This window comes from Ictalurus furcatus, chromosome 15 (genome assembly GCF_023375685.1).
Source record: "Ictalurus furcatus strain D&B chromosome 15, Billie_1.0, whole genome shotgun sequence".
NCBI lineage: Eukaryota > Metazoa > Chordata > Actinopteri > Siluriformes > Ictaluridae > Ictalurus > Ictalurus furcatus.
The window spans coordinates 10,932,330-10,954,725 of record NC_071269.1 but is presented as its reverse complement, the minus strand read 5'-3'; the positions used below and the strand labels follow the sequence as shown (position 1 = coordinate 10,954,725).

General features: G+C 39.6%; 1 protein-coding gene across 6 annotated transcripts in view; it reads right to left on the bottom strand.

The window, feature by feature from the left end:
- Nucleotides 1-22,396, bottom strand: part of tns2a (tensin 2a) — a 48,838-nt gene that overhangs the window by 24,803 nt on the left and 1,639 nt on the right. For 4 of the 6 annotated variants that reach the window (XM_053643097.1, XM_053643094.1, XM_053643096.1 and 1 more), the window contains exons 2-3: nt 6,475-6,580; nt 6,237-6,274 (exon numbers count right to left, since the gene is read on the bottom strand). The exons of 1 other annotated variant lie outside the window; for it this stretch is intronic. In XM_053643097.1, the coding sequence (XP_053499072.1) occupies nt 6,237-6,274; nt 6,475-6,580 (144 nt within the window). Of the gene's footprint in view, nt 1-6,236; nt 6,275-6,474; nt 6,581-15,736; nt 19,142-22,396 lie in introns of those variants that run through there. One more of the 6 variants, XM_053643098.1, reaches the window with a different exon arrangement.

Sequence of the window (22,396 nt, the reverse complement as noted above, 5' to 3'; positions counted from 1 at the left end):
AGACATGAACTCCAGTGGAGAGCCTGCAGCTCAGCTATATTTTTTGCGCCTTTAAGCATAAGCTCTTTACTTAAACTTATCTATTTTTCCTCAAACCACTAATATCTCATTTTGCCAACATAAACAGGAACTACAAACCCTCCAAGGACAACAGTCATTCAACAACCAAGAACAGAAAGCTAAGACAAAAATAAAACAGTACATACACTCCTCAATTTACAAGATATCAACAGAGGAAAATCCCATGTCAACTAGCTGGGGTTATTTACTGCTTGATTTTGTTATATTTCTTATACTGTGGCTTTGGGAAGGTTTTGTAAACATGGCGGAACAGTTACATCTAGCACACTTAACAAGTTCTTCAGATTTCCCTGTGGGGAAACCCTTAAAGTTTCTATGTAAAATCATACAAGAAATTGTATCTTTCATTTCAGAGAGGGTTCCTCGAACAACCCTTTTGGGAATCTAAGAACCGATAACTATTGACAGAATCCATTTTTTTTTACTTGAAGTGTTTTCTTAAATCCACACAATCAAGACAGCTCAAGATTTCATTAACATTAGAGCCTAAATGAAAATGAAATTAAATATTGAAGTACTTCACGATGACGTATGGCACAAATAAGGTGTTTTAAAATCGCATTCCATAAGACAAATCTTGGATATAGCGTTCAAATATATTTGATCTGTTTGTGATATATTGTTCAGAATTCAGAATTTTCAATGACCTAAATTAATCGAGTAACTTGGTATCTACCTGGTAACCCAGGTTATATATATTATATACACATACATACACACACACACACACACACACTACATGGCATGGTATATCCACATTTCTAATTTCAACATCAACACTGATGCATGCAACATCTCTCCCCTGCGTGTCAGTACGTGTACTGTTTATCATTTATTTGCTAACACAATGAATCTCAGCATTTAGTACATAGTGAACTCTGTGACCAGCTGGATCAAAGTGTACAGAGGATCATCAGATCAATTAGACACAACAGCAGACAAATCTCTAATTCCCTAATCACTATGGTTCTGAAATGGCCCACAGACACACAAACGCAGACACATGCGCACAGAAAATGAGATTATAAACATGCACTGTAGTCATGGAGGTTACTGGAAATTATGTCTTTCCCCACTTGGCCCATCCAACTGCTACCACCACAGGAAATGAGGATCTTTTTTTTTCTCTCAGTGGAGGAAATGTTCCATCCTGCCCCATACATTGTTCACAACAGCTGTTACATTCCCTAATCTTTAATCCTTCAATACATGAACTCCTTAAAACACATGAGTTTGAGAAATGCTTTTGGCACAAACTGACTTGATTTATAAGTTATCACGCAAGGTTCTTTCTTCCTCTCAGCGCCTTTCAAAACGTGAAATTTCCCCATTGGCCCTTCTCTATCATGGCCCCCTAATAATCCGCATCTCTGAATTGGATACATCACTCTCTCCTCTCTACTAATAGCTGGTGTGTGGTGGGCTTTCTGTCGGTCACACTATGGCTGCCTTCGCATCATCCAGGTGGATGCTACATACTAGTGGTGGGGAGACCCCGAGGACCCCGAGGACCCCCCGTACATTTGAAATACAGTACACAGTGAGGAAAAAGTTAGACGCCTCCATCAAAGCGGTCTCGTATTTGTCTAGTAATGAGCAAGCCAACTAATGTATAGTGTATTTATGTTCTCAATACTGCAAACTGTGTAGAAGACAAGCTAAGGTACTATGTTGATATAACATCACATGCTCAACTCAAGGTTTAGAAACCCTTCCTGACTTCCTAAGCAGGAACTCCAACTTGAGGGGGGCGTTTTCTTCAGGCAGAAATTCTGAGCCATGAGCTGTAGTAGAAGATAGTAGATATGGTATCAAGGTAGATACCTATACACCAGCCTGATATGTTCACAGATAAGCAGTCGCAGAAGTATAAACCAGGATTTCGACTCTTTCATGATGCAAGGCAGATGTTAAAATAAAAACCAAGTTTCTGATGTGCATGTGCCTGGAGTGCATAACTTAATTAAGGAATGATAGTTGGTTTGGTTTACATCACCTACACTGTGCCTTACTATATCAGTCAGAAGGAAAATTAAAGTGAACCAAGAAGTGCAATGTCACAGGCTAAACAAACAGGCAATTCCAGAGACAGTTTGTAGCTTCACTTTACATTATAGTCACATATGCCATTAATATAATGATTGAAACTCGCTTGTGCCATGCTCATTAACAGATGTCCAAATTCAAGATTTTAATCACAGAGGAGACATTTTATGACCTTTTCCACCCTGAGATACGCTGTATATTCTCTAAATTCTGACCTTAATCCAATAGAAATGTTGTGGAAGGACCTGAAGAAAGTAGTTCATATGAGGAAACCCACCAATATCCCAGAGTTGAAGCTGTTCTGTACTGAGGAATGGACTAAAATTCCTCCAAGCCAATGTGCAGGACTGATCAACAGTTACTGGAAACATTTAGATGCCGTTATTGCGCACAGGGGGGTCACAGCAGATACTGAAAGCAAAGGTTCACATAGTTTTGCCACTCACAGATATGTAATATTGTCATTTTCCTCAATAAGTAAATGACCAAGTATAATACTTTTGTCTCGTTTGTTTAATCTAGTTTTAGGACTTCTGTGAAAATCTGATGGTGTTTTAGGTCATATTTATGCAGAAATATAGAAAATTCTAAAGGGATCAGAAACTTTCAAGCACCACTGTATATGGTTAAACTCATGTTCGTAGAAAGCATTTGGAGCTGTTTCTGGCACAATATATTATACAAAATTATTATTTTTTTTAAACAATCAAAAACATTTTTGTGAACAAACATGGAAATATCAAAATGTGGTGAGGACACGTCCCCTGTGCCTCAATCATAAATTACGCCTACGCCATGAGTTTCTTTGTTGTAAGATTGGAGACAAGTGCGTAGCATGACCCAGACTTGACGCGCACAAACACTGTCTCACTATCTGTCTCTTTCACACAACCACACACCCCAAAGGAAGAACACAGACAATTCCTGATTCTATCTTTGACTTCAGGAAGCACCATTTGAGAAAAATAGCATACAGAGTGGGAGAGAAGATATTTCCAATGCCTTGATGTATGAGCCTGTTTGTCTCATTGGGCAACAGTGCTTGTGGTTAGAGAATCTTTACTGCTCACTGAATTGCTTGCAGATGCACCTTAAGAGCAGTTGACTCATCTTAATGGGGCAATTCGGGACAATTTTGCCAGAAACACACACTGACATAAATAAAAAGAATTCATTCCTGACTCATCACATGACTCACTCCAGACAAACTGCAGCCAAGAAGGGGCTATTTCCAAATATATATCCAAATAGATCTGGCTTGAGAAAATAAGGTGCTGAGGAAACTGATGGTAATACCACATTAATCAATCTAGAATTATACAATGAGATAGCTTGTGATAATACAGAAATAGTACAGAATTATTTTGAAGCTAGAATATTAGTAGTTTACATGTTATTTGGGCATTTCTGAAAAATGTACAGGGTAGGCATGACCACCCCTTATTTGACTTCATATCCATGTTTCAGATGTTGTGAACAAAAGTCATTTTCTAGAATACTCCACATTCTCCTAGGAAATTAAAAAAAAAATAATAATAAAAAAAGGACAGCATAAAAACCCTCTCACTTTTAGTGTGCAAACATTCAAGAGTTTGTTGTTACTGTGATACTGTTGTAATGCTGAAAATGTTATTACGCTAGTTTTAGACTACCTACCATGCCATTTCTTGAGACACTGTGGTACCAGCATCCTCTTTTACCTTTTCCTGCGAGCACAGACATTTAAAAGATGTGGAAAAGCGTCTTTACCGATTACAGCAATCTTGTTTTCAACAAGACAGAAAAGACTATTGTGGTTACATACATAATATGAACCAAACAGGGACATATTTACAGGCCAGATCAAGTTATAAATGTGCTCACGGAGCTAAAACATGCTACATCACCAGCTGACTCGATGTTTTTTAATGCTTCAAGGCTGGAGTATTGTCACATGCACAGTAGACGCATAGGTAGAAAGCTACTCACTTTTGTAGAAATGTATTCTGCATCTTTTATGAAAGCTCTTGCAAAATTCCTGCTACGTTAAAGGTTAAAATGTTAATATTTCTGCTTTTAGCATGAACCTAAATCAAAATTATTACCATCCCTGCTGATCTAACATTATAAATCACTTGTTCTAAATCGCTCTAACACAGGCCTGGTTTACATTCCTGTAGGTCAGTAGGGAGAACGGATGAACAGTCAAATCAAATCACTTGTCAGTGAACAGCACGTTGCCTAAAGCTCACCAGAGCAACAGGGAACAACTGACTCTCGTTCAAATGGATCTTTAATATTGAGGGAGGACTGCAGTCACAGTACACCGAGGGCTGCACAGCTTCAGCACGTTGGCAACAGCAATCATGTCTAAAGATATTAAACAAAGACCTCTTCAGTTCAAACATGTGGAAATTATAATGACTTAGCACCAGACTTAATGTTAGCAGCCTGTAAGCCATCTGGCACTGCTATTAATAGTTTTTAAGCCAAGCCAGCACTCAAGTGCCCTTAATTTTTTTTTTAATGCATGTTGTCCCTAGAAAGGCAGTGGAGACTTTGATCTTTTCTCATGCCAAGTTCCTGTTTGTCTCCTAAGCCAGGTGGAGTGAAATGGTTTTCAAAAGCATCCATATGTTTAGCCTCAGTGCCATGGTGCTGAAAGCTGGAGTGGGAGCACGGGTGCCACAGAGCAGACAAGGGACTGAAAAGGTACTGTCTCAGTACCTGAACTTTCCCCTGTGGGACAGCGACGGTGCTTCTCTTCCAGCTCTGAGATGAGCCCTATCACTACAGAATGGCAGAAATGGCAGTGGGACTTCGTGTTACACAACTATACACAAATATATAACCTATATAAGGCCTGTTGGGGTTAAACTGGCAGGCTTGTACAAGATGGATCACAGAAGTCAGGGACACTGTCATGCTTGTCTACAGATAGTTGAGACTTCCACAGTACAGAACACAGCTGCAGCTAAGTCTCGACAACTAGCTGAAGTGTTATACTTTATACAAACGATGATCACATCATGAACATGTCAGCAGGAAGTAACGAGCATCTCAAGAGCATCTCTAGGTGAACACTAGCCAAAAAATAGGGTTCCTCGAGAGTTCTTTGGAGAGATATGGATTTTAGATTTTAGGACATTTAGAACCCTTCAAGGACAAAACAAAGAACCCTGGTTCTAGTGCCAGGATGAATCTTTAAGGGGCGGTCACACTACACTTTTCACCCCATTAACTTCCATTCATGCGCATGCGAATCCTGGAGACCACGCAAAGAAGTTTCACATTTTGCGGCGTTCCAAAGTCCAAGTCTAGTGAACTCTGACCTGCGAATTCGGAGGTCAATAGGAGATTGACACGTCACGGCGTGACCTCTTCAGAACAACAATAGTAGTGTCGCACCATCCCGTTTATGCCGTTTTATACAACACAGGTTTCAAAGAATATAAAAATCAACAACAAAAGAGAAGTTGCCTAGACTGCGGTGTCACTACTTACAGGAAAAGATGGCATATTTTAATACTGGCATGTGATATCGTATCCGGATGATGAAAGTCTTGTGTGACCGCTGCTTTATTCTAAGAATGATTGGATTGTGTATCTACGTCAATAGACAGAGGAATAGATTAAAATTCTAAGACTGACATGCCATCCTATGAAAGAGGGATTAGATCGGACTTCTTTAGCAAATCATTGTGTTGCCATGTTCCTAAAACCAGAACTGCTTCCTTATGCTTTTACTGAAACATCCACAGAACGAATGCATCAATTCTACAACCCTTATTAACCACAAGATTAATCTACATTAACAGCTTCCAAAGCATGATTTAGCTCTGGCTGTATTCCTGGTGTAACACAGGATGCTGCTGGCTTCTGCAGGCCTGACATTGTGTCTGCCAGGTCAGTCTATGGGTAGAGCAGGCATTCAGTGACTTGTCAATGAGCCATTCACGAACAGGGCATGCGGCTGGGGTGTGGATGCCCCAACACACAGAGGCCTTCAGAGAGAGAGAGAGAGAGAGAGAGAGAGAGATGGATAGAAGAACTGAGACAGGAGTTAGCTAATCTCTGTATTAGCTACCAGGTTTTAAATGATGAGACCAGAGAGGAGAGCATGTCCTTACCTTACTTTCACATTTCTTGTGAGTGGCTGTTTTGCAGACTGTAAATGACAGAGAACAAGATATACAGATTTAGAGAGCAACGCAGAAGCAAATTTCATCTCTTGCTCCTTGAACGAGGCTTCTCTAAGCCACGCTTTGTGTAACACTGGTCAAGAGGAATCAAGACGTTAAATCACTGAAAAGCAATTAAGACGTCCCAATGAACTAAAAGGTGAAGGAATCAGGAGAAGAGACTCACCTCGGCAGAAGGATCCCAGACTGTCTATGTTTTGCTTGCACACCCCACACTGGCGCTTCTTCTTAAACGTTTTTTCCTTAAACTCATGGGGCTCACCCTTCCCTGCCTAAAGAAAACAGATCCATTAAAAGTTGCAGACAAAATTACAATCTTCCTGAGAAACAAACAAACAAAAAAAAGACCAGCAGCTAAACCTGCATTCATCCACTTCAGTACTGTATCAGTTTTTTTCTGACTGTGTTCATCATTCTCTCACATTTTGGTCTGTACCTGTGATCTTGAACCAGGTCCTTTTCCTGTCTTTGTGTAGAGTGTATCACCTTACCAAATCTGCTACGAGGACAAAACCTTTGCATAATACTTAATCTCGTGGTGACGCACCTGGTCTTAAGAGACGCCACACTATTGAAGAACAGAGAATAACCGAACCATTTCAGTGATCCCTGCAGCCTTGCCTATTTTAGCACTGATAATTTCACACACACACACACACACACACCTGGTTTCATATAGAGATAAAATGAACACAGGTGAAGTGTTTGGGCTGTGTGCGCATGAACATTCTGCATTGTGCTCTGAAGCACGTGTGACGTCTGACGTCTGCACTGAGGAGAATAAATCAGCTTTGTCTAGAGCTGTGTGTTTTTCCGTTTGGCAGCGGAGGTAGAAGGAGCTCGTTTCCACTCTCTGCGTCCAGAGCTGGGCGCTGTTTGGACAGCTGTCAGGAGACGCACTGCGTGCCCACTTGATGCTGTATTGTAGATTTGCAAAGCTTGCCAGCTTTCTCTGAATGACACACCCATGCAATAGTGCCTGATATTTATGGGTGGATTTTTCTGTCTTCTTGTCTTTGTGAGGACAATACGACACAACACACACTCACAAACACACTAGCGGTGGGCGATATGGCATATATATCATACCACAACACTTGAGAACATTTTGACAGTAGAGGATATAAAAATGGTATTTAAGTGCAAGCAAAACATCAGTGCCATTTATAAATAAATAAATAAATAAATAAATAAATAAAGGATTTGAATGATAAAAATGAATTAATAAACAAGTCATAAACAATGCAAAAATAAATGTTATGGGAATAATAATGGTGTTTGTCAGGGTTATAATAATAATAATAATAATAATAATAATAATAATATGACTACGGAAAATAAAATTTGCCCAATCACACAATTTTTGGTTTAGTGAACATCAGTGTGATGCGTCATGATTTCCAATGTAGACATGGATAGAAGTAACACAGGTAGTGAAATTCAGATAAAACAAGATCATGCTTAAAATATTGGGGTTAAGAACATGACATTATGAGAAGTGATTTCAGAACATAATAATAACTTAAACTAGTATAAGTTGTGTATGTCTGGTAATAAGTTGTGTGTATGTTGTTGTGAATGATAAACCTCTCTTTTGATTCTTATTTTGCATCAGGATGCTATAAATGAAACACACAGGACTTTATATAACAAGAAAAGAATGTGGGAAAACAGCTCTAATCCACACAGTTACTGAATAAACACTGATAGGCCATGTGCTCTGCTGTAAATCTCCCATCTTTCTCAACTTACAATATCGTAGTAGTTGGAAGAGTGATATTAAAAATATGCAAAGAGTGAGTAAAAAAAACTGTTTATGTGCAGAAAAGTTCTGTTTACAGGAGGATAAGATCAGCTCGGCTCTACAGCTCCTCCAGCAGCTCTAATAACCCAGTCTGCCTACTGCTTATAATCCTCTGGCATGATTCCCTTTTACTTTTCCCTTTCATTTAACAGGGGAAAAAATCTTTTATTTTAATACAGGCTATGCATTCTCTCTCGACTTCTTTTATATTTTTTATGGTTCAAATCTGTTTGAACGGTTCAAAGTGAACATATCTTGAATATAGTCAGATTTATCTAGTATTTCCTATCGTATGATTACAAAAAACAAAATATAAGAAGATTAAATTAAGATTAAACTTTCTTTTTTTCTTTTACTAATTTCAAGCTTTAAATAGTCTCATTCTACTGACAGATAATTTGACTAATTTTAAGCCTTTATTTCTAGAAAGAAGCAAAATGATCTGTCAATAGAATAAGAAAATATAAAGCTTAAAATTAGTATAGAAATATACTACACATATATATAGATACACACACACACACACACACACACACACATATATATATATATATATAGAGAGAGAGAGAGAGAGAGAGAGAGAGAGAGAGAGAGAGAGAGAGAGGGAGAGAGAGAGAGAGAGAGAGAGAAACAGGTTTAATAATCATATATTTGGTTTATGGTAAACTTATAATAGGAAATACTAGATAAAATCTGACTGAAGATATTTTCGCTTCTTAATACGTCAAATATTTCAATAGACAAATGGCATTCACAGTCTTTTGCTAACTTCACCCCACATCGTCTCACTGATTTCACTCAGGTGTGGCTGAGAATACAGAAAAAGCTTCTTACCTTTTAAAACCGAAAGCTCACAAGGTTCCCACAAGTCCCAATGGAAAAATGACTAACAGGCTAACGCATCACTACAAACCAGCACTAACTACCTGTACAGATCAACCACACCACCTTCTACCACTTGCACTTCTCTTCTAATCTTTTCTAGCCAACTCGTCTCTCTGGATAGCTCTACTGCCCTACGGTGTGTTGACAGCGCCTGTCCTGGGCATGGACTTCTCGCTGGGTCTGGAGCACAGACAACGAGAGCCTGTTCAAATTTAGCCACCCAGGGCATGAGCCAAATGCTCTTTAGTCAAAAGATGGCCTTTAAGAGTGAGGACCCTCCCATTGCTCGCATCACTTCAAGCCCAAATGAAAGAACAGAGGAGGAATTGAAGAGAGCAAAGGACAATCTGGACGCATGCACAGAAATAGACACACAGGCAGATACAGCGGCTATACGTGCTGAAGAGAAAAGCATGCCCCATTTTCCTCTTCCATACCATCATTACATTTTCCTTCTCTTTAGCATTGGATAAGATTTACTATAAAGATGTTTAGACACCTTACTCAATGATGCAACACAAACTGTAACGGGATGGACAAGCGCTCTGGACTAGCCACCAAAACAACGCGCATCAAGGTTTAAACAACGTTCAAGGAACAGCCCTCCCTTGTGCTGCTAAATTAGAAGACCTGTTATTAAATGACAGTGACGAGTCCCTCTGAGATCTGATACTGCTGCAATTCCCATGGAACTGAGCATAATTAAATAGGTTACAATCTAGAACCCCAATGTTTATCCTGTAAGAGACTATAAGCAGTGTTTAGTACAGTTGGTAGATCTCGATTGCTTGGTTGTGGGATTTGCCTTTTTGATTCCCCCCTTTCATTATGCTCAGGAGTAGCTCGGCAGGGGACATTCATGTGTGTGTGTGCGTGTGTGTGAGTGCACATGTAGCCCCAATTCTAGCCTCACTGAATCAATGTGTCCCAACAGGGTGGGACAGTCAAAAGAAGGAACTGACTGTATATTTGTGTGTGTATGTGTGTCAGAGCATTGGGTGGACTTGTGTGTGTGTGTGTGTGTGTGTGTGTGTAGGGTGGGACAGGCAGTAGGGGAACAGAGACTGCCTGTTCCAGAGATGAGGTCAGCACAGCACTGTTACAAGTTTCCTGCCCTCTCGTCCCCTCGACCTTCAACACATCACGCAAGTTTCCAAGCAACTGGCGCTTCATAAACTCTCAAGAGCCTCTGTTACAGATTTCAGATTAAACATCTGACCGTTATAAACCGGTTTCTTGGGCGTAGATCATGGGCCTTGCTTGTTTAGATTTTGTAATGAAAGATTACCACTGTAGCAGCAGTTTATATTATGTGCATCTATAATACCAGTCCTTCAACCCCCAAAAACATACAAGAATCCACTTTTCTATCTGAACTCCACCCCCCCCCCCCCCCACCCCAATCGATCTGCTAATTTTTCTTCCCAGTTAAAACAAACAAAAAAATTAAATAGTGATATTTCACATATCTACACAGCTGAAAAGCAGGTCAGTTTTCTACTCGTGTAACTGTCTATATATGCCTGCATGATATTATTAGTTTAAACAGAGCAAAGGATTACAAAAGACAAACTTACTGGATAAACCTATAACTGGATAAACACACTGGACAAACCTACTGTATAATCGTTACTTCATGCACAGTAAATATAGAAGCTTCTCTGATCAACTTAAAGAAGCCTACATTGTGATCATTACTAAGATGTGATGCACTGACCAGGCCTTTACAGACATCATGTTCTCTTACCTGCTGCACTGTAAACTGTATGACCTGTGTCATGTCACACATTATCTCACACAGTCTATTCTATTAGCAGCAGCTTTTTTTTTTTAAATCAAGGAAAAACTCGAAGGACACATGTTATCAGCTTACCAAACATCAAGCTTTCGCTTTCATAGTGGTCAAAATGAAGACTGGAGACTTTGAGACTACGGGATACACGCAGCAGGAAATATAGTTCACACAAACCACCAAACACACGACCCAGACGCCAGATGAACAAAAATACATGCGTGCATGGAGAGTTCTGCCAAACTATTGTTCATAACATCCTATTACTGAATAACTGAAACCACCTGGCTCTTTATCTGTCCTTGTGTGTAACTGCTTTTTATGGGTAGTCTAATTTTATTGCATTTAAAATTCAGTGGCTTTTCTCTGGCATTGTTCAGTCCCTCCAGGATTCCACGGTTTTGCGATTGCAGAAAACGATACAAAAATCGAGCAAACGCCACAATATTTGGTGGAGCTTTGCAGTTTTTCAAAATTACTGCAGATTTGCCGCAGATTTAGGCCAAGACTCGTCATGTGACGTCATCAAAATGCGCATTCAGCCAAAGCCCTCTTTGATTCACATGTGTCGAGCATGAGTATCGCTAAAGAGGTCTCATTTACCAACAAACAAAAACAAACAATTTTGTGCAGTTGTAATTTTGCCAATTCAAGTAGTTTTCCGGGAAAAAAAGACAAAAAAACTCAAGTTGCATCACAAGTTTTTAAAAAAGTTTGGCAAGGATTTTTGGCTGCTACAATCACAAAAAAACCCTCTGTGGGGGACTGATTGTTACTGAATTACATAAAAACAGGTGACCCATCAAAGAAGAAGAACAAACAAAAAAAAAAAAAACCAAACACCTTTCTATTTGCCCACCAAGAGGTCAGCATGAATGGCCACTCTGACTGATCGCCTTTAACCTGGAACTGGTCCCATGCAGGAAGACCTTCCCTCATCCACAGGGCACAATCTGTCACTCAACCCAACCGAAAATCTATGGACAGATGTGTAAGACTGCACTCTCCACCACCGTCACCACAACACCAACTGAGAAAATATCTTTTTGGAGAATGGTGTTCATCCCTCCAGTACAGTTTCAGAGATGTGCAGACTCGCAGCCAAGGCACATCACAGGCTGTTCTGTTTATATTGTTTTTCTTTCCTTTAATTTGTTACCCGTGTATACAATGTACTGTACTTTACCTTTATTTGTAGCTGTGTGCAGTACCACATTTTTAGCCATTTCCCTTTACAGACTTATTTCTTATAAAGTCACCAGGATTGCAAGATGCGAAAGCAATTTTCACTTCGCTGTTATCGATGTGATCACTGCAGCTAAAACAACTGCTGTTAACACCACACTGCCAGCCAGCACATTTACTGCAGCATGTGGACTTCCCTTTGGTAAACAGCTGTTTTCTCTCTTCTGCAGTTAGATATGAGTTCAGACAAACCTCTCCTAGAATCCTGTGAAGTCTAAAATACACTGCACAAGACCACAGAAAGAGAGATTCTCTCCAAACATCAGGTGTAGATTGAGAGTCAATCCTTTGTGAGGCAGTTTAGCAAATCCAGTGTTACAGCATCGCACTGTTCAGCAAGGTCTAGAAGGGGTTTGGTTCAACTCTGATCAACACTCTGTTCCAAATGTTTGCTGTAAATTCTGGCTGTTTGTATGCAGGCTGTGTATTCAGTAACATGCCAAAATGCCACAGTCCCTACAAAACTGCCACTGTGCTCAGAAGGAGATATTTTTGAGAACTAGCTGAAGCATTTCAGGAACTCCTAATGAACCTTAGCACTGGCTAACTGTCAAATTCCAGAAGGATCAGCTTTCTTCAGCTCCTCTCTCGCATTAAGTGCTGGACTTCACTTTAATTAAACAGCCATGAAATAACTAGCAGCAGAGCCAGAACTTCACAGTCTTATCCGTATCCCCAATGCCATTTGACTACCTGCTGATTGTGGCACCCTTGCTTCATCTCTACCTTAAGGATCTGATGCAGCAGCGCTTTAGTCCTTTAGTCTGTAAAACTCTCTCACCTCATCTGTACACTCTGCTCAAAGAGATAAGATTCCAAAGCTTTAACTCCTGTCCTAATACCACTGTCAACACCATCATGCTTCTCATCTCGTAGATCACAAACTAGCGGAGCCTTTATTGAGCAGCACAACTGCCTCATATAGCTGCTCTGCATTCTGAAAGTGTTTGCTGTCTCCACTATTTCTATGCTGGATTTCTGATTAATATGACAGTGAATGTCACAGAAAAGTGGTGAGTGAGAAAAGAAGCTCTTTTATTTTGGGAGCTTTGTTAAATAAGGTGTGCAACAATTACTATCACCCCTTTGAATTCGTATGAGAAAAAAATATATTTGAAGTATATTCCCATTGATATTTTTTTTTAAATGTACACATGGTTTGACTAGGAACAGGAAATTATTCAACCATGACTTCCAGTTTCACAGGGATATAAATATGAGGTAACATGTAGGCCAAATTCCTTTAGTCATTCATAACAATGGATAAGACCAAGGAATATATCTGTACAGCAAAAGGTTGTTGAGCATCACAAAATGGGAAATGGCTATAAGAAACCACCATCAGGGCAATAATTAAGTTCCAGTTAACTGGAAATGTTATGAATCAACCTGGAAGAGGACGGGGGTCTATATTGTCTCAAGGCACTGTGAAGAGGATGGATCGAGTGGCCAAAAAATCTCCAAGGATCACAGCTGGAGAATTGTAGAAGTTAGTTGCATCTTGGGGTCAGAAAGTCTCCAAAACTACAATCCGAATTCATCTACATCACCACAAGTTGTTTGGAAGGGTTTCAAGAAAAAAAAGCCTCTACTCGCATCCAAAAACAATCTCAAGCGTCTTCAGATTGCCAGACACTACTGGAACTTCAAATGGGATCGGGTTCTATGGTCAGATGAAACCAAAATAGACCTTTTTGTCAATAAACACCAGAGGTGGTTTTGGCACACACAGAGAGGTAGCCATATGGAAAAGTACCTCATGTCCATGGTTAAATATGGTGGTGGCTCTTTAATGTTTTGGGTCTGTTTTTCTGCCAGAGGACCTGGACATTTTGTTAGGATACATGGCATCATGGACTCTATCAAATATCAACAGATATTAAATGAAACGCTGACTGCCTCTGCCAGAAAGCTTAAAATGGGCCGTGGTTGGATCTTCCAGCAGGACAATGATCCAAAACATACATCAAAATCAACACAAAAATGGTTTACTGACCACAAAATCAAGGTCTTGCCACAGCCATCCCAGTGCCCTGACTTGAAACCCATAGAAAACCTGTGGGATGAACTGAAGAAGAGAGTTCACCAGCATGGACCTCGAAATGTGAAGGATCTGGAGAGATTCTGTATGGAGGAATGATCTCAGATCCCTTGCCATGTATTCTCCAACCTCATAAGGCATTATAGAAGATTCAGAGCTGGCAAAGTGGGGTAACAAAGTATTGACTACAGTAACAGGCTGTCAATAATTGTTGCACACATATATTTAACAAAGATATTTATTTTTTGATAATCCCATGTTGTTTTTTCAATTGTTTGCTATCCATGAAAGCAGAGTATTTTTGTGATTTTTTTTTTTAAGCAAAAGTTCAAAAGGTTAAACAACTAAGACAATTTTTCACAGCCTTCTTAGCTCAAGGGTGCCAATATTAGTGGAGGGCCTTGTATATATAGTTATAGTTTCTTTGTAATTGTTGCAGCCAAAAATGCTTGATTTTGCTGCGCTTTAAATCCCCCCATACTTTGCGATGCATAATTTTATTTTTATTTTTTTTGCGGAAAACTGCTTTTGCAGTGATGTTTGTTGGTAAATGAGACCTTAGTCTCTCAATTGTCTGCCTTAGCCCACTGAAGGTATTTCTAATTAGTGCCAGTTGTTCCAGTAACGTGACTAATAAGATACTGGAAGGGGAAACTGTGGTTTGGAGAGAGAGAGAGAGAGAGAGAGAGAGAGAGAGAGAGAGAGGTCACATCATGTGGTCTGATTCGTCCTTCATATTCGCAAAGACCGTGAAATTAAAGCGTCTCCAGCGAAGCGCTTAATACTTTGTGACGAGGCTGCCATTAGTAACCAACGGCAACATTCCAAATGCCTCCCTAGTGGACATAGAGTGCACTACATGTACAACGGAAGCCTGTATGTTTCATACCCTTCGGAGTGCACATGAAGGGACAGATGGTAATTTGGGATTTGGATTATTTCTGCGCGCCACAACTGGACTCGTACGATACTTCCCCCCCTTTGACTTTTCCGAGAACCAGAACTTTCTACTGAACTTCTGAGAAGCAGAACTGTAACAGAAATGAGAAATGTCAAGATTCTGGAGGCATGTCCAAGTTTCTTCACGACACAGCCTACTCAAAACAATTCCCACAACACAACCACAGGGGTGTTTCAAATGAGCCTACTTAATTATAAGACTAATGAAAGTGTGGAGCGTTTTTGAAGGCTATATTATGGTTATGTAAGCTAAGCAATGAGCGTGCCGAATCTTCTGGAAAAAGTAAAGAAAGGGTTACTCCGTGTCTGACGCAGTCCACTGAGTTCTGCCGTGAAGAGCTCCAGGGAACATGGAAAACACAAGCAGCATGTTTTATATAAGCAGTGGTGTTTAATAGATCCCGTTAAAGCTGTACTCTCGTTACTTTTAACACACAAGAGGAAAAACACAAGTGCAAAAGTCCTCTACTCAGTATTAAATCAGTATACAAGGAGCGAGCGCGCACACACACACACACACGCGCACACAGAGCTGTCAGTCAGTAGGATGCTGATGGAATGGCAACTGATATGACAACGAAGTTTACAAAGAGGTGAACAATACACACATGAGGGAATTTAATTAGGAGAAATCTTCCCCCAAGAAACAAACAACAATGACCTCCATCTGCATTTCAGATAAACCTAGTCTATAGTCTTACCTTGCTCATGTTGCTCTTCAAAACAGCACTAACGCGTGTTTAAAATGGTGGCGTTTGAACACATTTAGTACATTCTCGTCCAGTGTAAATAGTGTACAGCAGCTCCTGTCCTACTGACGCTCATGTTTACTTTCCCTCAAATTCTGAGCTCAGGGGCGGAGCCGTGCGGAAAAGACGCCGTGGAACGGATTTCTCCGAAGCACCCTTTTCTGATTGGCTACACCAAGAAGAACGCGTTCCCAATTGGCTGGAATGTGAAAATGGGCGGAACCAGCTTCATAGGGCATCAATGGAAGATTGTTCTCATCCTCTTTGGCGCCAGTGCTGAGCAAATGAGCGAGAACGACGAATAATAAAAATAAAGCGGAAAAAGAAGGAAAACACAAGCTTATTAATAAAAAAGTGGAAATAGAAGGAAAACACACACCCACGCACTCACAAATAAAGGTACTATTCATTGTTGCTGACCTTTTAAAAGAAATAATTTAAGCGACATACTTGGACCTTATGGACCACTAATTTACATAATAAATGTTCATAGGGTGTACACTTGATTGTAATTTTCCTTGTCGGAAGTTACTACTTGGCATCTTTGTTTCTGAGAGTGTGTGTTCAACTGCGTGTTCATGGGAAAACTGCATGGGAAAAATGAAACCATGTAGAAAGCAAAAGGCTTAAGATACTATTTGAAACAAACACACCGAGATGTACAACATTTAGGCAATATGACTTTTTATAGCTACTGTCAAATCTACGTGCTTAAATCGCTGTGCAAAATTGTGTCCCTTTTTTACAAACATCCCACCTAAATATTGATCAATAATTGCCTTGCATTTCAGCCCTAACCAAAAATCCGATTGCGACACCAAGTGCGACACCAAGTGGTGAAAGATAGCATCACACAAAAGTGCACAAACGCATCAGGTGCCTAAAATATAGAAATATACATATAAATCCCTAAAAAAAGTTAAAACTGACTTTGGCTTACAAGATGCTTAATTAAAATGTCTCCAGTGAGAAGCCCAAACTAGAGAAACCAACCGACAAAGTAAACAAGACCTTTTAGGAAGTGTTTGCAGACATTAACAGCCTCTTAGCGAAATAAAAGTGTATCGTATAAGCAAAGCGTATTCATTCAGATTATTTGTAACACAGCCATGAAATTGGCTAAAATGAGAGTTTATGAATATAACCCAGGCCTATTCCAATACATATACACTAAGCATGTATTAATCCCTGAAGACATGGGGCGTAAAATAAAGCACTAGGCTGTTACAGGTATAACAGGTATATAGTCAGCTATAAAGATGCTGAACTGAGCTCAAAAGTATCAAATGGTCAAATATACTGCAAGCAAACAATCACAAATCATGTATCTGTGAGATGAGTCATGTAGTATGTGGATCAGTGTCTTAGATTGCTGATCTTACAGTTTTCGACTGGATCCTGGTGTCATTGTGAAACTGGAGGTAGCTGAAACGACAATTTAGGTATGATGAAACAAGGAAAATCCTCATATCCAGTGCTTCCGGGGATCCACCATGACCCTGACCGCAATAAAATAGTTCCTGAAGATGAATGAATGAATCAAATCAATATGAAACAAGGGAAATCATGCAAATTCCTAACAAATTGTTACACCCTGTGTGTGTAAATTTGCAAAGATTGCTTTTACAGAGTGACATATGGGCATATATGACAGACACAAAGATGATGGAAAAGAGGAAAAGGAGAAAAGGTAAGGGTCCTGGGAGAACACAAGCAACCAATGCATAAAAAGGTGCGAGGCACATGATCCAGGGGCACATGAGCTAGAAGCTAATAAGAGAGAATTTGAGCACAAACATCCAAGTGCCAAGAATGAAATATGTTCCCACTCCTCGAGTCACTGAGCCACGTGGACATGAATTTACAGTATTTACACAACCATGGGGTACTCCATGGAGGAGAGGGGAAGAGGGTACATGGAGAAGAAAAAGCCTTTGTTTATTAGAAGGGTTTAGTAAGAACTCACTCCCCTCCCTCTTCTGCTTGTAGCCTTGTCCCGTCTTTCCTGTTTCCCTTCTGTCCTCTAGAAAAAAAAATGAGCTCAGTGTGAAAGAGAACAGAGAGATATGGCCATGTCGATGACCCTGAACTGGACAGAGGAAGCAATCTGGGACTTAATAGGCCACAGCAGTAGAGTCTGTGGTGCAATTTTGGTCAGGTGAAATCACGTTTCAATAGCCCGTTCTATCAAAATGCGTTCTATGACATTTATTTAATGACAGAAAACATGACACAAAAAAGCCCTAGGCATGAAAAGTATGGCCTAAAGAGAAAGGACATATTACGGACACATTCAGTGAGGTAATGTTGCTTTAATGGGTCATGGAGCCCCGATGATGGAATGCTTAAAAGGGGGAATGAAAACATGAGCGAAAAAGGAGAGAGAGAGAGAGAGATGGGAACATTTAGACAGAGGAAATGAAGGCGGGAGGAGGGAGGACAGAAATGATTGGCTAAGGGAAAAGCCAAGCGTTGATCAACTACAGCTGTGGAGTTGGGGGAGATGAGACTGGGGAGGCTAACAAAGAAAATGGGGGGGGGGGCAAGTGTTGGATTGGAGGACAAAAATGAGTAAATAGGAATGCCACAACTTGTAAGGAAGCAGGTGATTGATGGGAATATTTACTCTGTATGGGAACATATACTGTTGAATCCAGTTCCTCTTCTCTTTTCCCATTAATGGCCATGTCATTCCCAAAACATCTGGATCAAAATGCACCACTATGGGAGAGAGGAATTTTTTTCATGAGTAGCAAAAGAAAGCAAACCAGATTATAGCGATTTGTTTTTGTGACCTGGGTGGACTGGAGTGGCACTGGGAAACTAGTGAAATCACATCAGTGGTTTTCCTCTTCCTTCCCATTTTACATTCCTACCCTCCATATCCCATCTCTCTCTGTTCCCACACCCACAGTCATGCGATGGTGCTCACTCTCTCTCTCTCTCCCTCACACACACACACACACACACATGCAGTTTATCCTTTTACTTTTTTTCTTTCACACTTTCTAGCCATGCAATGTAGCCATGCAATGAGTGTTTTAGAGTAGACTGGAGAAATGTAATCTGTACCTGATTAGACAAATTACAGCGCTGTTACTATTTAACAAGCTCCAGACATTTAAATCATGTAAATCTTATGTGCATTTCTCATGGTGGTAAACACACGCACTTACTAACAGGTACCATACTCTATATCATACAAATCTAAAATATTACTAGAACCCTATAGGTTGCTCAATAGAACCCTACCATGGAGATTTTCCTTTATTAGAGAAGTAGAACTTCTTAAGCAAGCTCAGACCCATTAAAAAACAAACAAACCTGGATCTCATAGAAGAGTTGTCTCCCCCCCCCCCTCCATTTTTTTTTTTTTTTTTTTTTTTTCACACATTCTAGAGTGATAGTGATGTAACACAAACAGATTGATCCTTTCACTGCGTTATTGCACTCATTCTAATACCGAAGTGTTTCTAACCACTAACATGGACTGGTATGGTGGATGCCAAAAAAACATGTTGTTGATATAGTGATGTTTTCTGTGTGAAGATTATTTAGCATTTATAGAAGTCGTCTCATTAAAGCTGTTCCTTTTAGCTTTTTTTCATAGGAAAAATAAAATCTTCAGGACAGAGGACTTTGTGATTTGCAGCTTCTCTATAGCATGACAAGCCGAATGTTTTGTCTTATTAAATTCAAGAGAGAAATGAATGAATGTATGAATGAATGCCTTTATTGTCACTATACACATGTACAGAAAAAAGAGAAGCTAGTGAGGGATGTTGTTATAAGGCATAATAGGAACATTTTGTGGATGTCCCACTACTTGAACTATAAATGGATTTTTTTAAAAAGTATGCTGTCATTCTTTAATAAATAAATAAATAAACAAACAGTTGTTAGAGTTGGCAAACTGCTGTGGTATAAGAAGAATAAAAAATTTCAGGATGTGCTGTTATAGGATAATAATCAACTTAGGGTCAGTAACAGCATCAACACACCCCACTGTGTTTTATTCCTTAAGCAACACATACAGAATTTTGTAGTGACCAAAAATATTACATTAATTTAAAAAATATCAGCAAAATTGTATTTTACATCTCAAAGTACACTCTTGGAAAAGGGTTCAAAAGTGTTCCCAAGCATATGGTTGGCTAAAAAAAATAAAAATAAATAAAAAGTTAACTGTTTTTTATTTACCCAAAATCGAAGGTGGTTTACATTTTCAAAATAAATTCATATATCAATCTTAAATCATACAGTGATCTTAAACCTAACAATTTTCATTCATAAGGCTTTAGATTGTAATGTCTAAGATAAAACATACATGCAATCACATGTGTCCAAACAACTCTGTGTTCTTATGCTATGGAAATAGTAGGTCTTTATATATACACCCAGTTAACCAGGCATTTTCCTGTGTGGTGTATGGCGCATGCCTGTGGATTATGGCTGCCATAAACTAGCACTTGTTAAAGTCTTGTCATTCCAAGGATATTCCAGGAATATAGCGTAAACCACCCCAACAAAATCCACAGTGAGCATTGTTGCCCTCACAAAACTTCAGCTGGGTATGGGCATACACACAGACACATAACTCAAGCATCCTTCGTGTCATCTTGTTTACTTCCAAACAATGCAAACAACAACAAAAAAAAAAAAACAAACAAAAAAAAACCAACAACAACAAAAAAGCCAAGCATACTAGTTAAAATGATTCAGTGCGATCCATACTGGAAGAGGATCAAGCATGGATTTAATTCAAGCATTATGAACTTGTAATGACTGAATGCACTGCAACATTTATTAAATCTGTGATATTGCTGAATGTTGTTTCATTAACATGTCATGACCCAATAGAGTTATGAAGTATATTACTCCTGACATGATCACATGCTGTTTTAATGCACGACCACAAACCTCCTCCATACCGATCAATAATCCTACCAGTATCAAGATGAAAAAAATATGTCGAACCGAAAATTATGGCTACAGCAACAGAACTCAAAAGAAACCACAAGCATTGGTTTTAAAATATGAATATAAAAGTCAGACTTGTGATTACATTTTACTCATACAAGACTGGGAATAAAGTGTAGCGTTTAAATTTCTGTGGAGGTTCTCAGTTATGTATCTGGGCATAGACTCTAGACCACAGCACTATGAAATGAGTATGATGGAATAAAGCTAATGTCTTACAGAGAGGAGAGGTTTTGGGATATCTCTCTCTCACTCTACATGCACACACTTGGATTCCCAGGCCTAATTCATAGGGTCAGCTACAAATGTGTCATCATACAGAGGGCTCAATATTCCCACACTGCACAGTGTGAGCAAGCCTCAGGGAATAGATGATTACATATACATGCACTGTCACACACTCTGTTACACTCACTCACTCATTGCTCCCACAGTCTGAAATGGTTATTACACAACACCATGAGCAAACATCCATCTCTCCATCTGTTTTCTGTACTGCCTATCCCAGGGAACTCAAGGCAGAAGGCAGGGGACACCCTGGACAGTCGCACACACACTCATACACTATGGACAATTTATAGATGCCAATCAGTCTACAATGCATGTCTTTGGACTGGGGGAGGAAACCGGAGTACCCGGAGGAAACCCCAAAAGCACGGGGAGAACATGCAAACTCCGTGCACAAAGGGCGGAGGCAGGAATCGAACCCCCAACAAGGCAAATGTGCTAACCAGTAAGCCACCATGCCCCCCATAAGTAAACATACATATACATGTATATCTACACATACATACAGTGCTGTGAAAAAGTATTTGCCACATTCTGGTTTCTTCTGTTTTTCTGCATATCTCATATGAATTGTTTCAAAATCTATGATAAAACAAAGACAACCTGAGTAAACACAAAACAGTATTTAAATGATAATGTTATTCATTGAAGTAAAAAAAGTTATCCAATACCAACTGGACCTGGGTGAAAATGTATTTGCCCCCGTAGTTACTAATTCCCCAAACCTGTGAAACTGCATTCATAATGTGGTTCAACTGGACTAGACGCAATCAGGCCTTATTACTGCAAACCCTGTTCCCTCATATCAACACTTAAATAGAACTTTTTCAACAGCATGAATTTTGAAAGAACAAAATTGAAAGAAATTCCAGAAATGATGAGGAAGAAGATGATTGAAATATATCAGTGTGGGAAGGGTTAGAAAGCTATTTCAAAGGCTCTGGGACTCCAAAGGACCACAGTGAGAGCCATTATCTCCAAATGGAAAAATTCAGCACAGTAGTGAACCTTCCCATAAGTGGCTGACATTCCAAAATTCCTCCAAGAGCACAGCAACTACTCATTCAGGGAGTCACAAAAGAGCAAAGGACATCATCAAAGGACCTACAGGCCTCTCTTGCATCAATAAAGGTCACTGTTCATGACTCCACGATCAGAAAGACACTGGACAAAAATGGCATCCATGGAAGAGTGGTGAGGTGAAAACCACTGCTAACCCAGAAGAACATTAAGGCTCGTCTGAATTTTGCCAACACACACATTAATGATCCTCAAACATTTTGGGAGAATGTTTTGTGGACTGAGGAGTCGAAAGTTAAACTATTTTGAAGACATGGGTCCCGT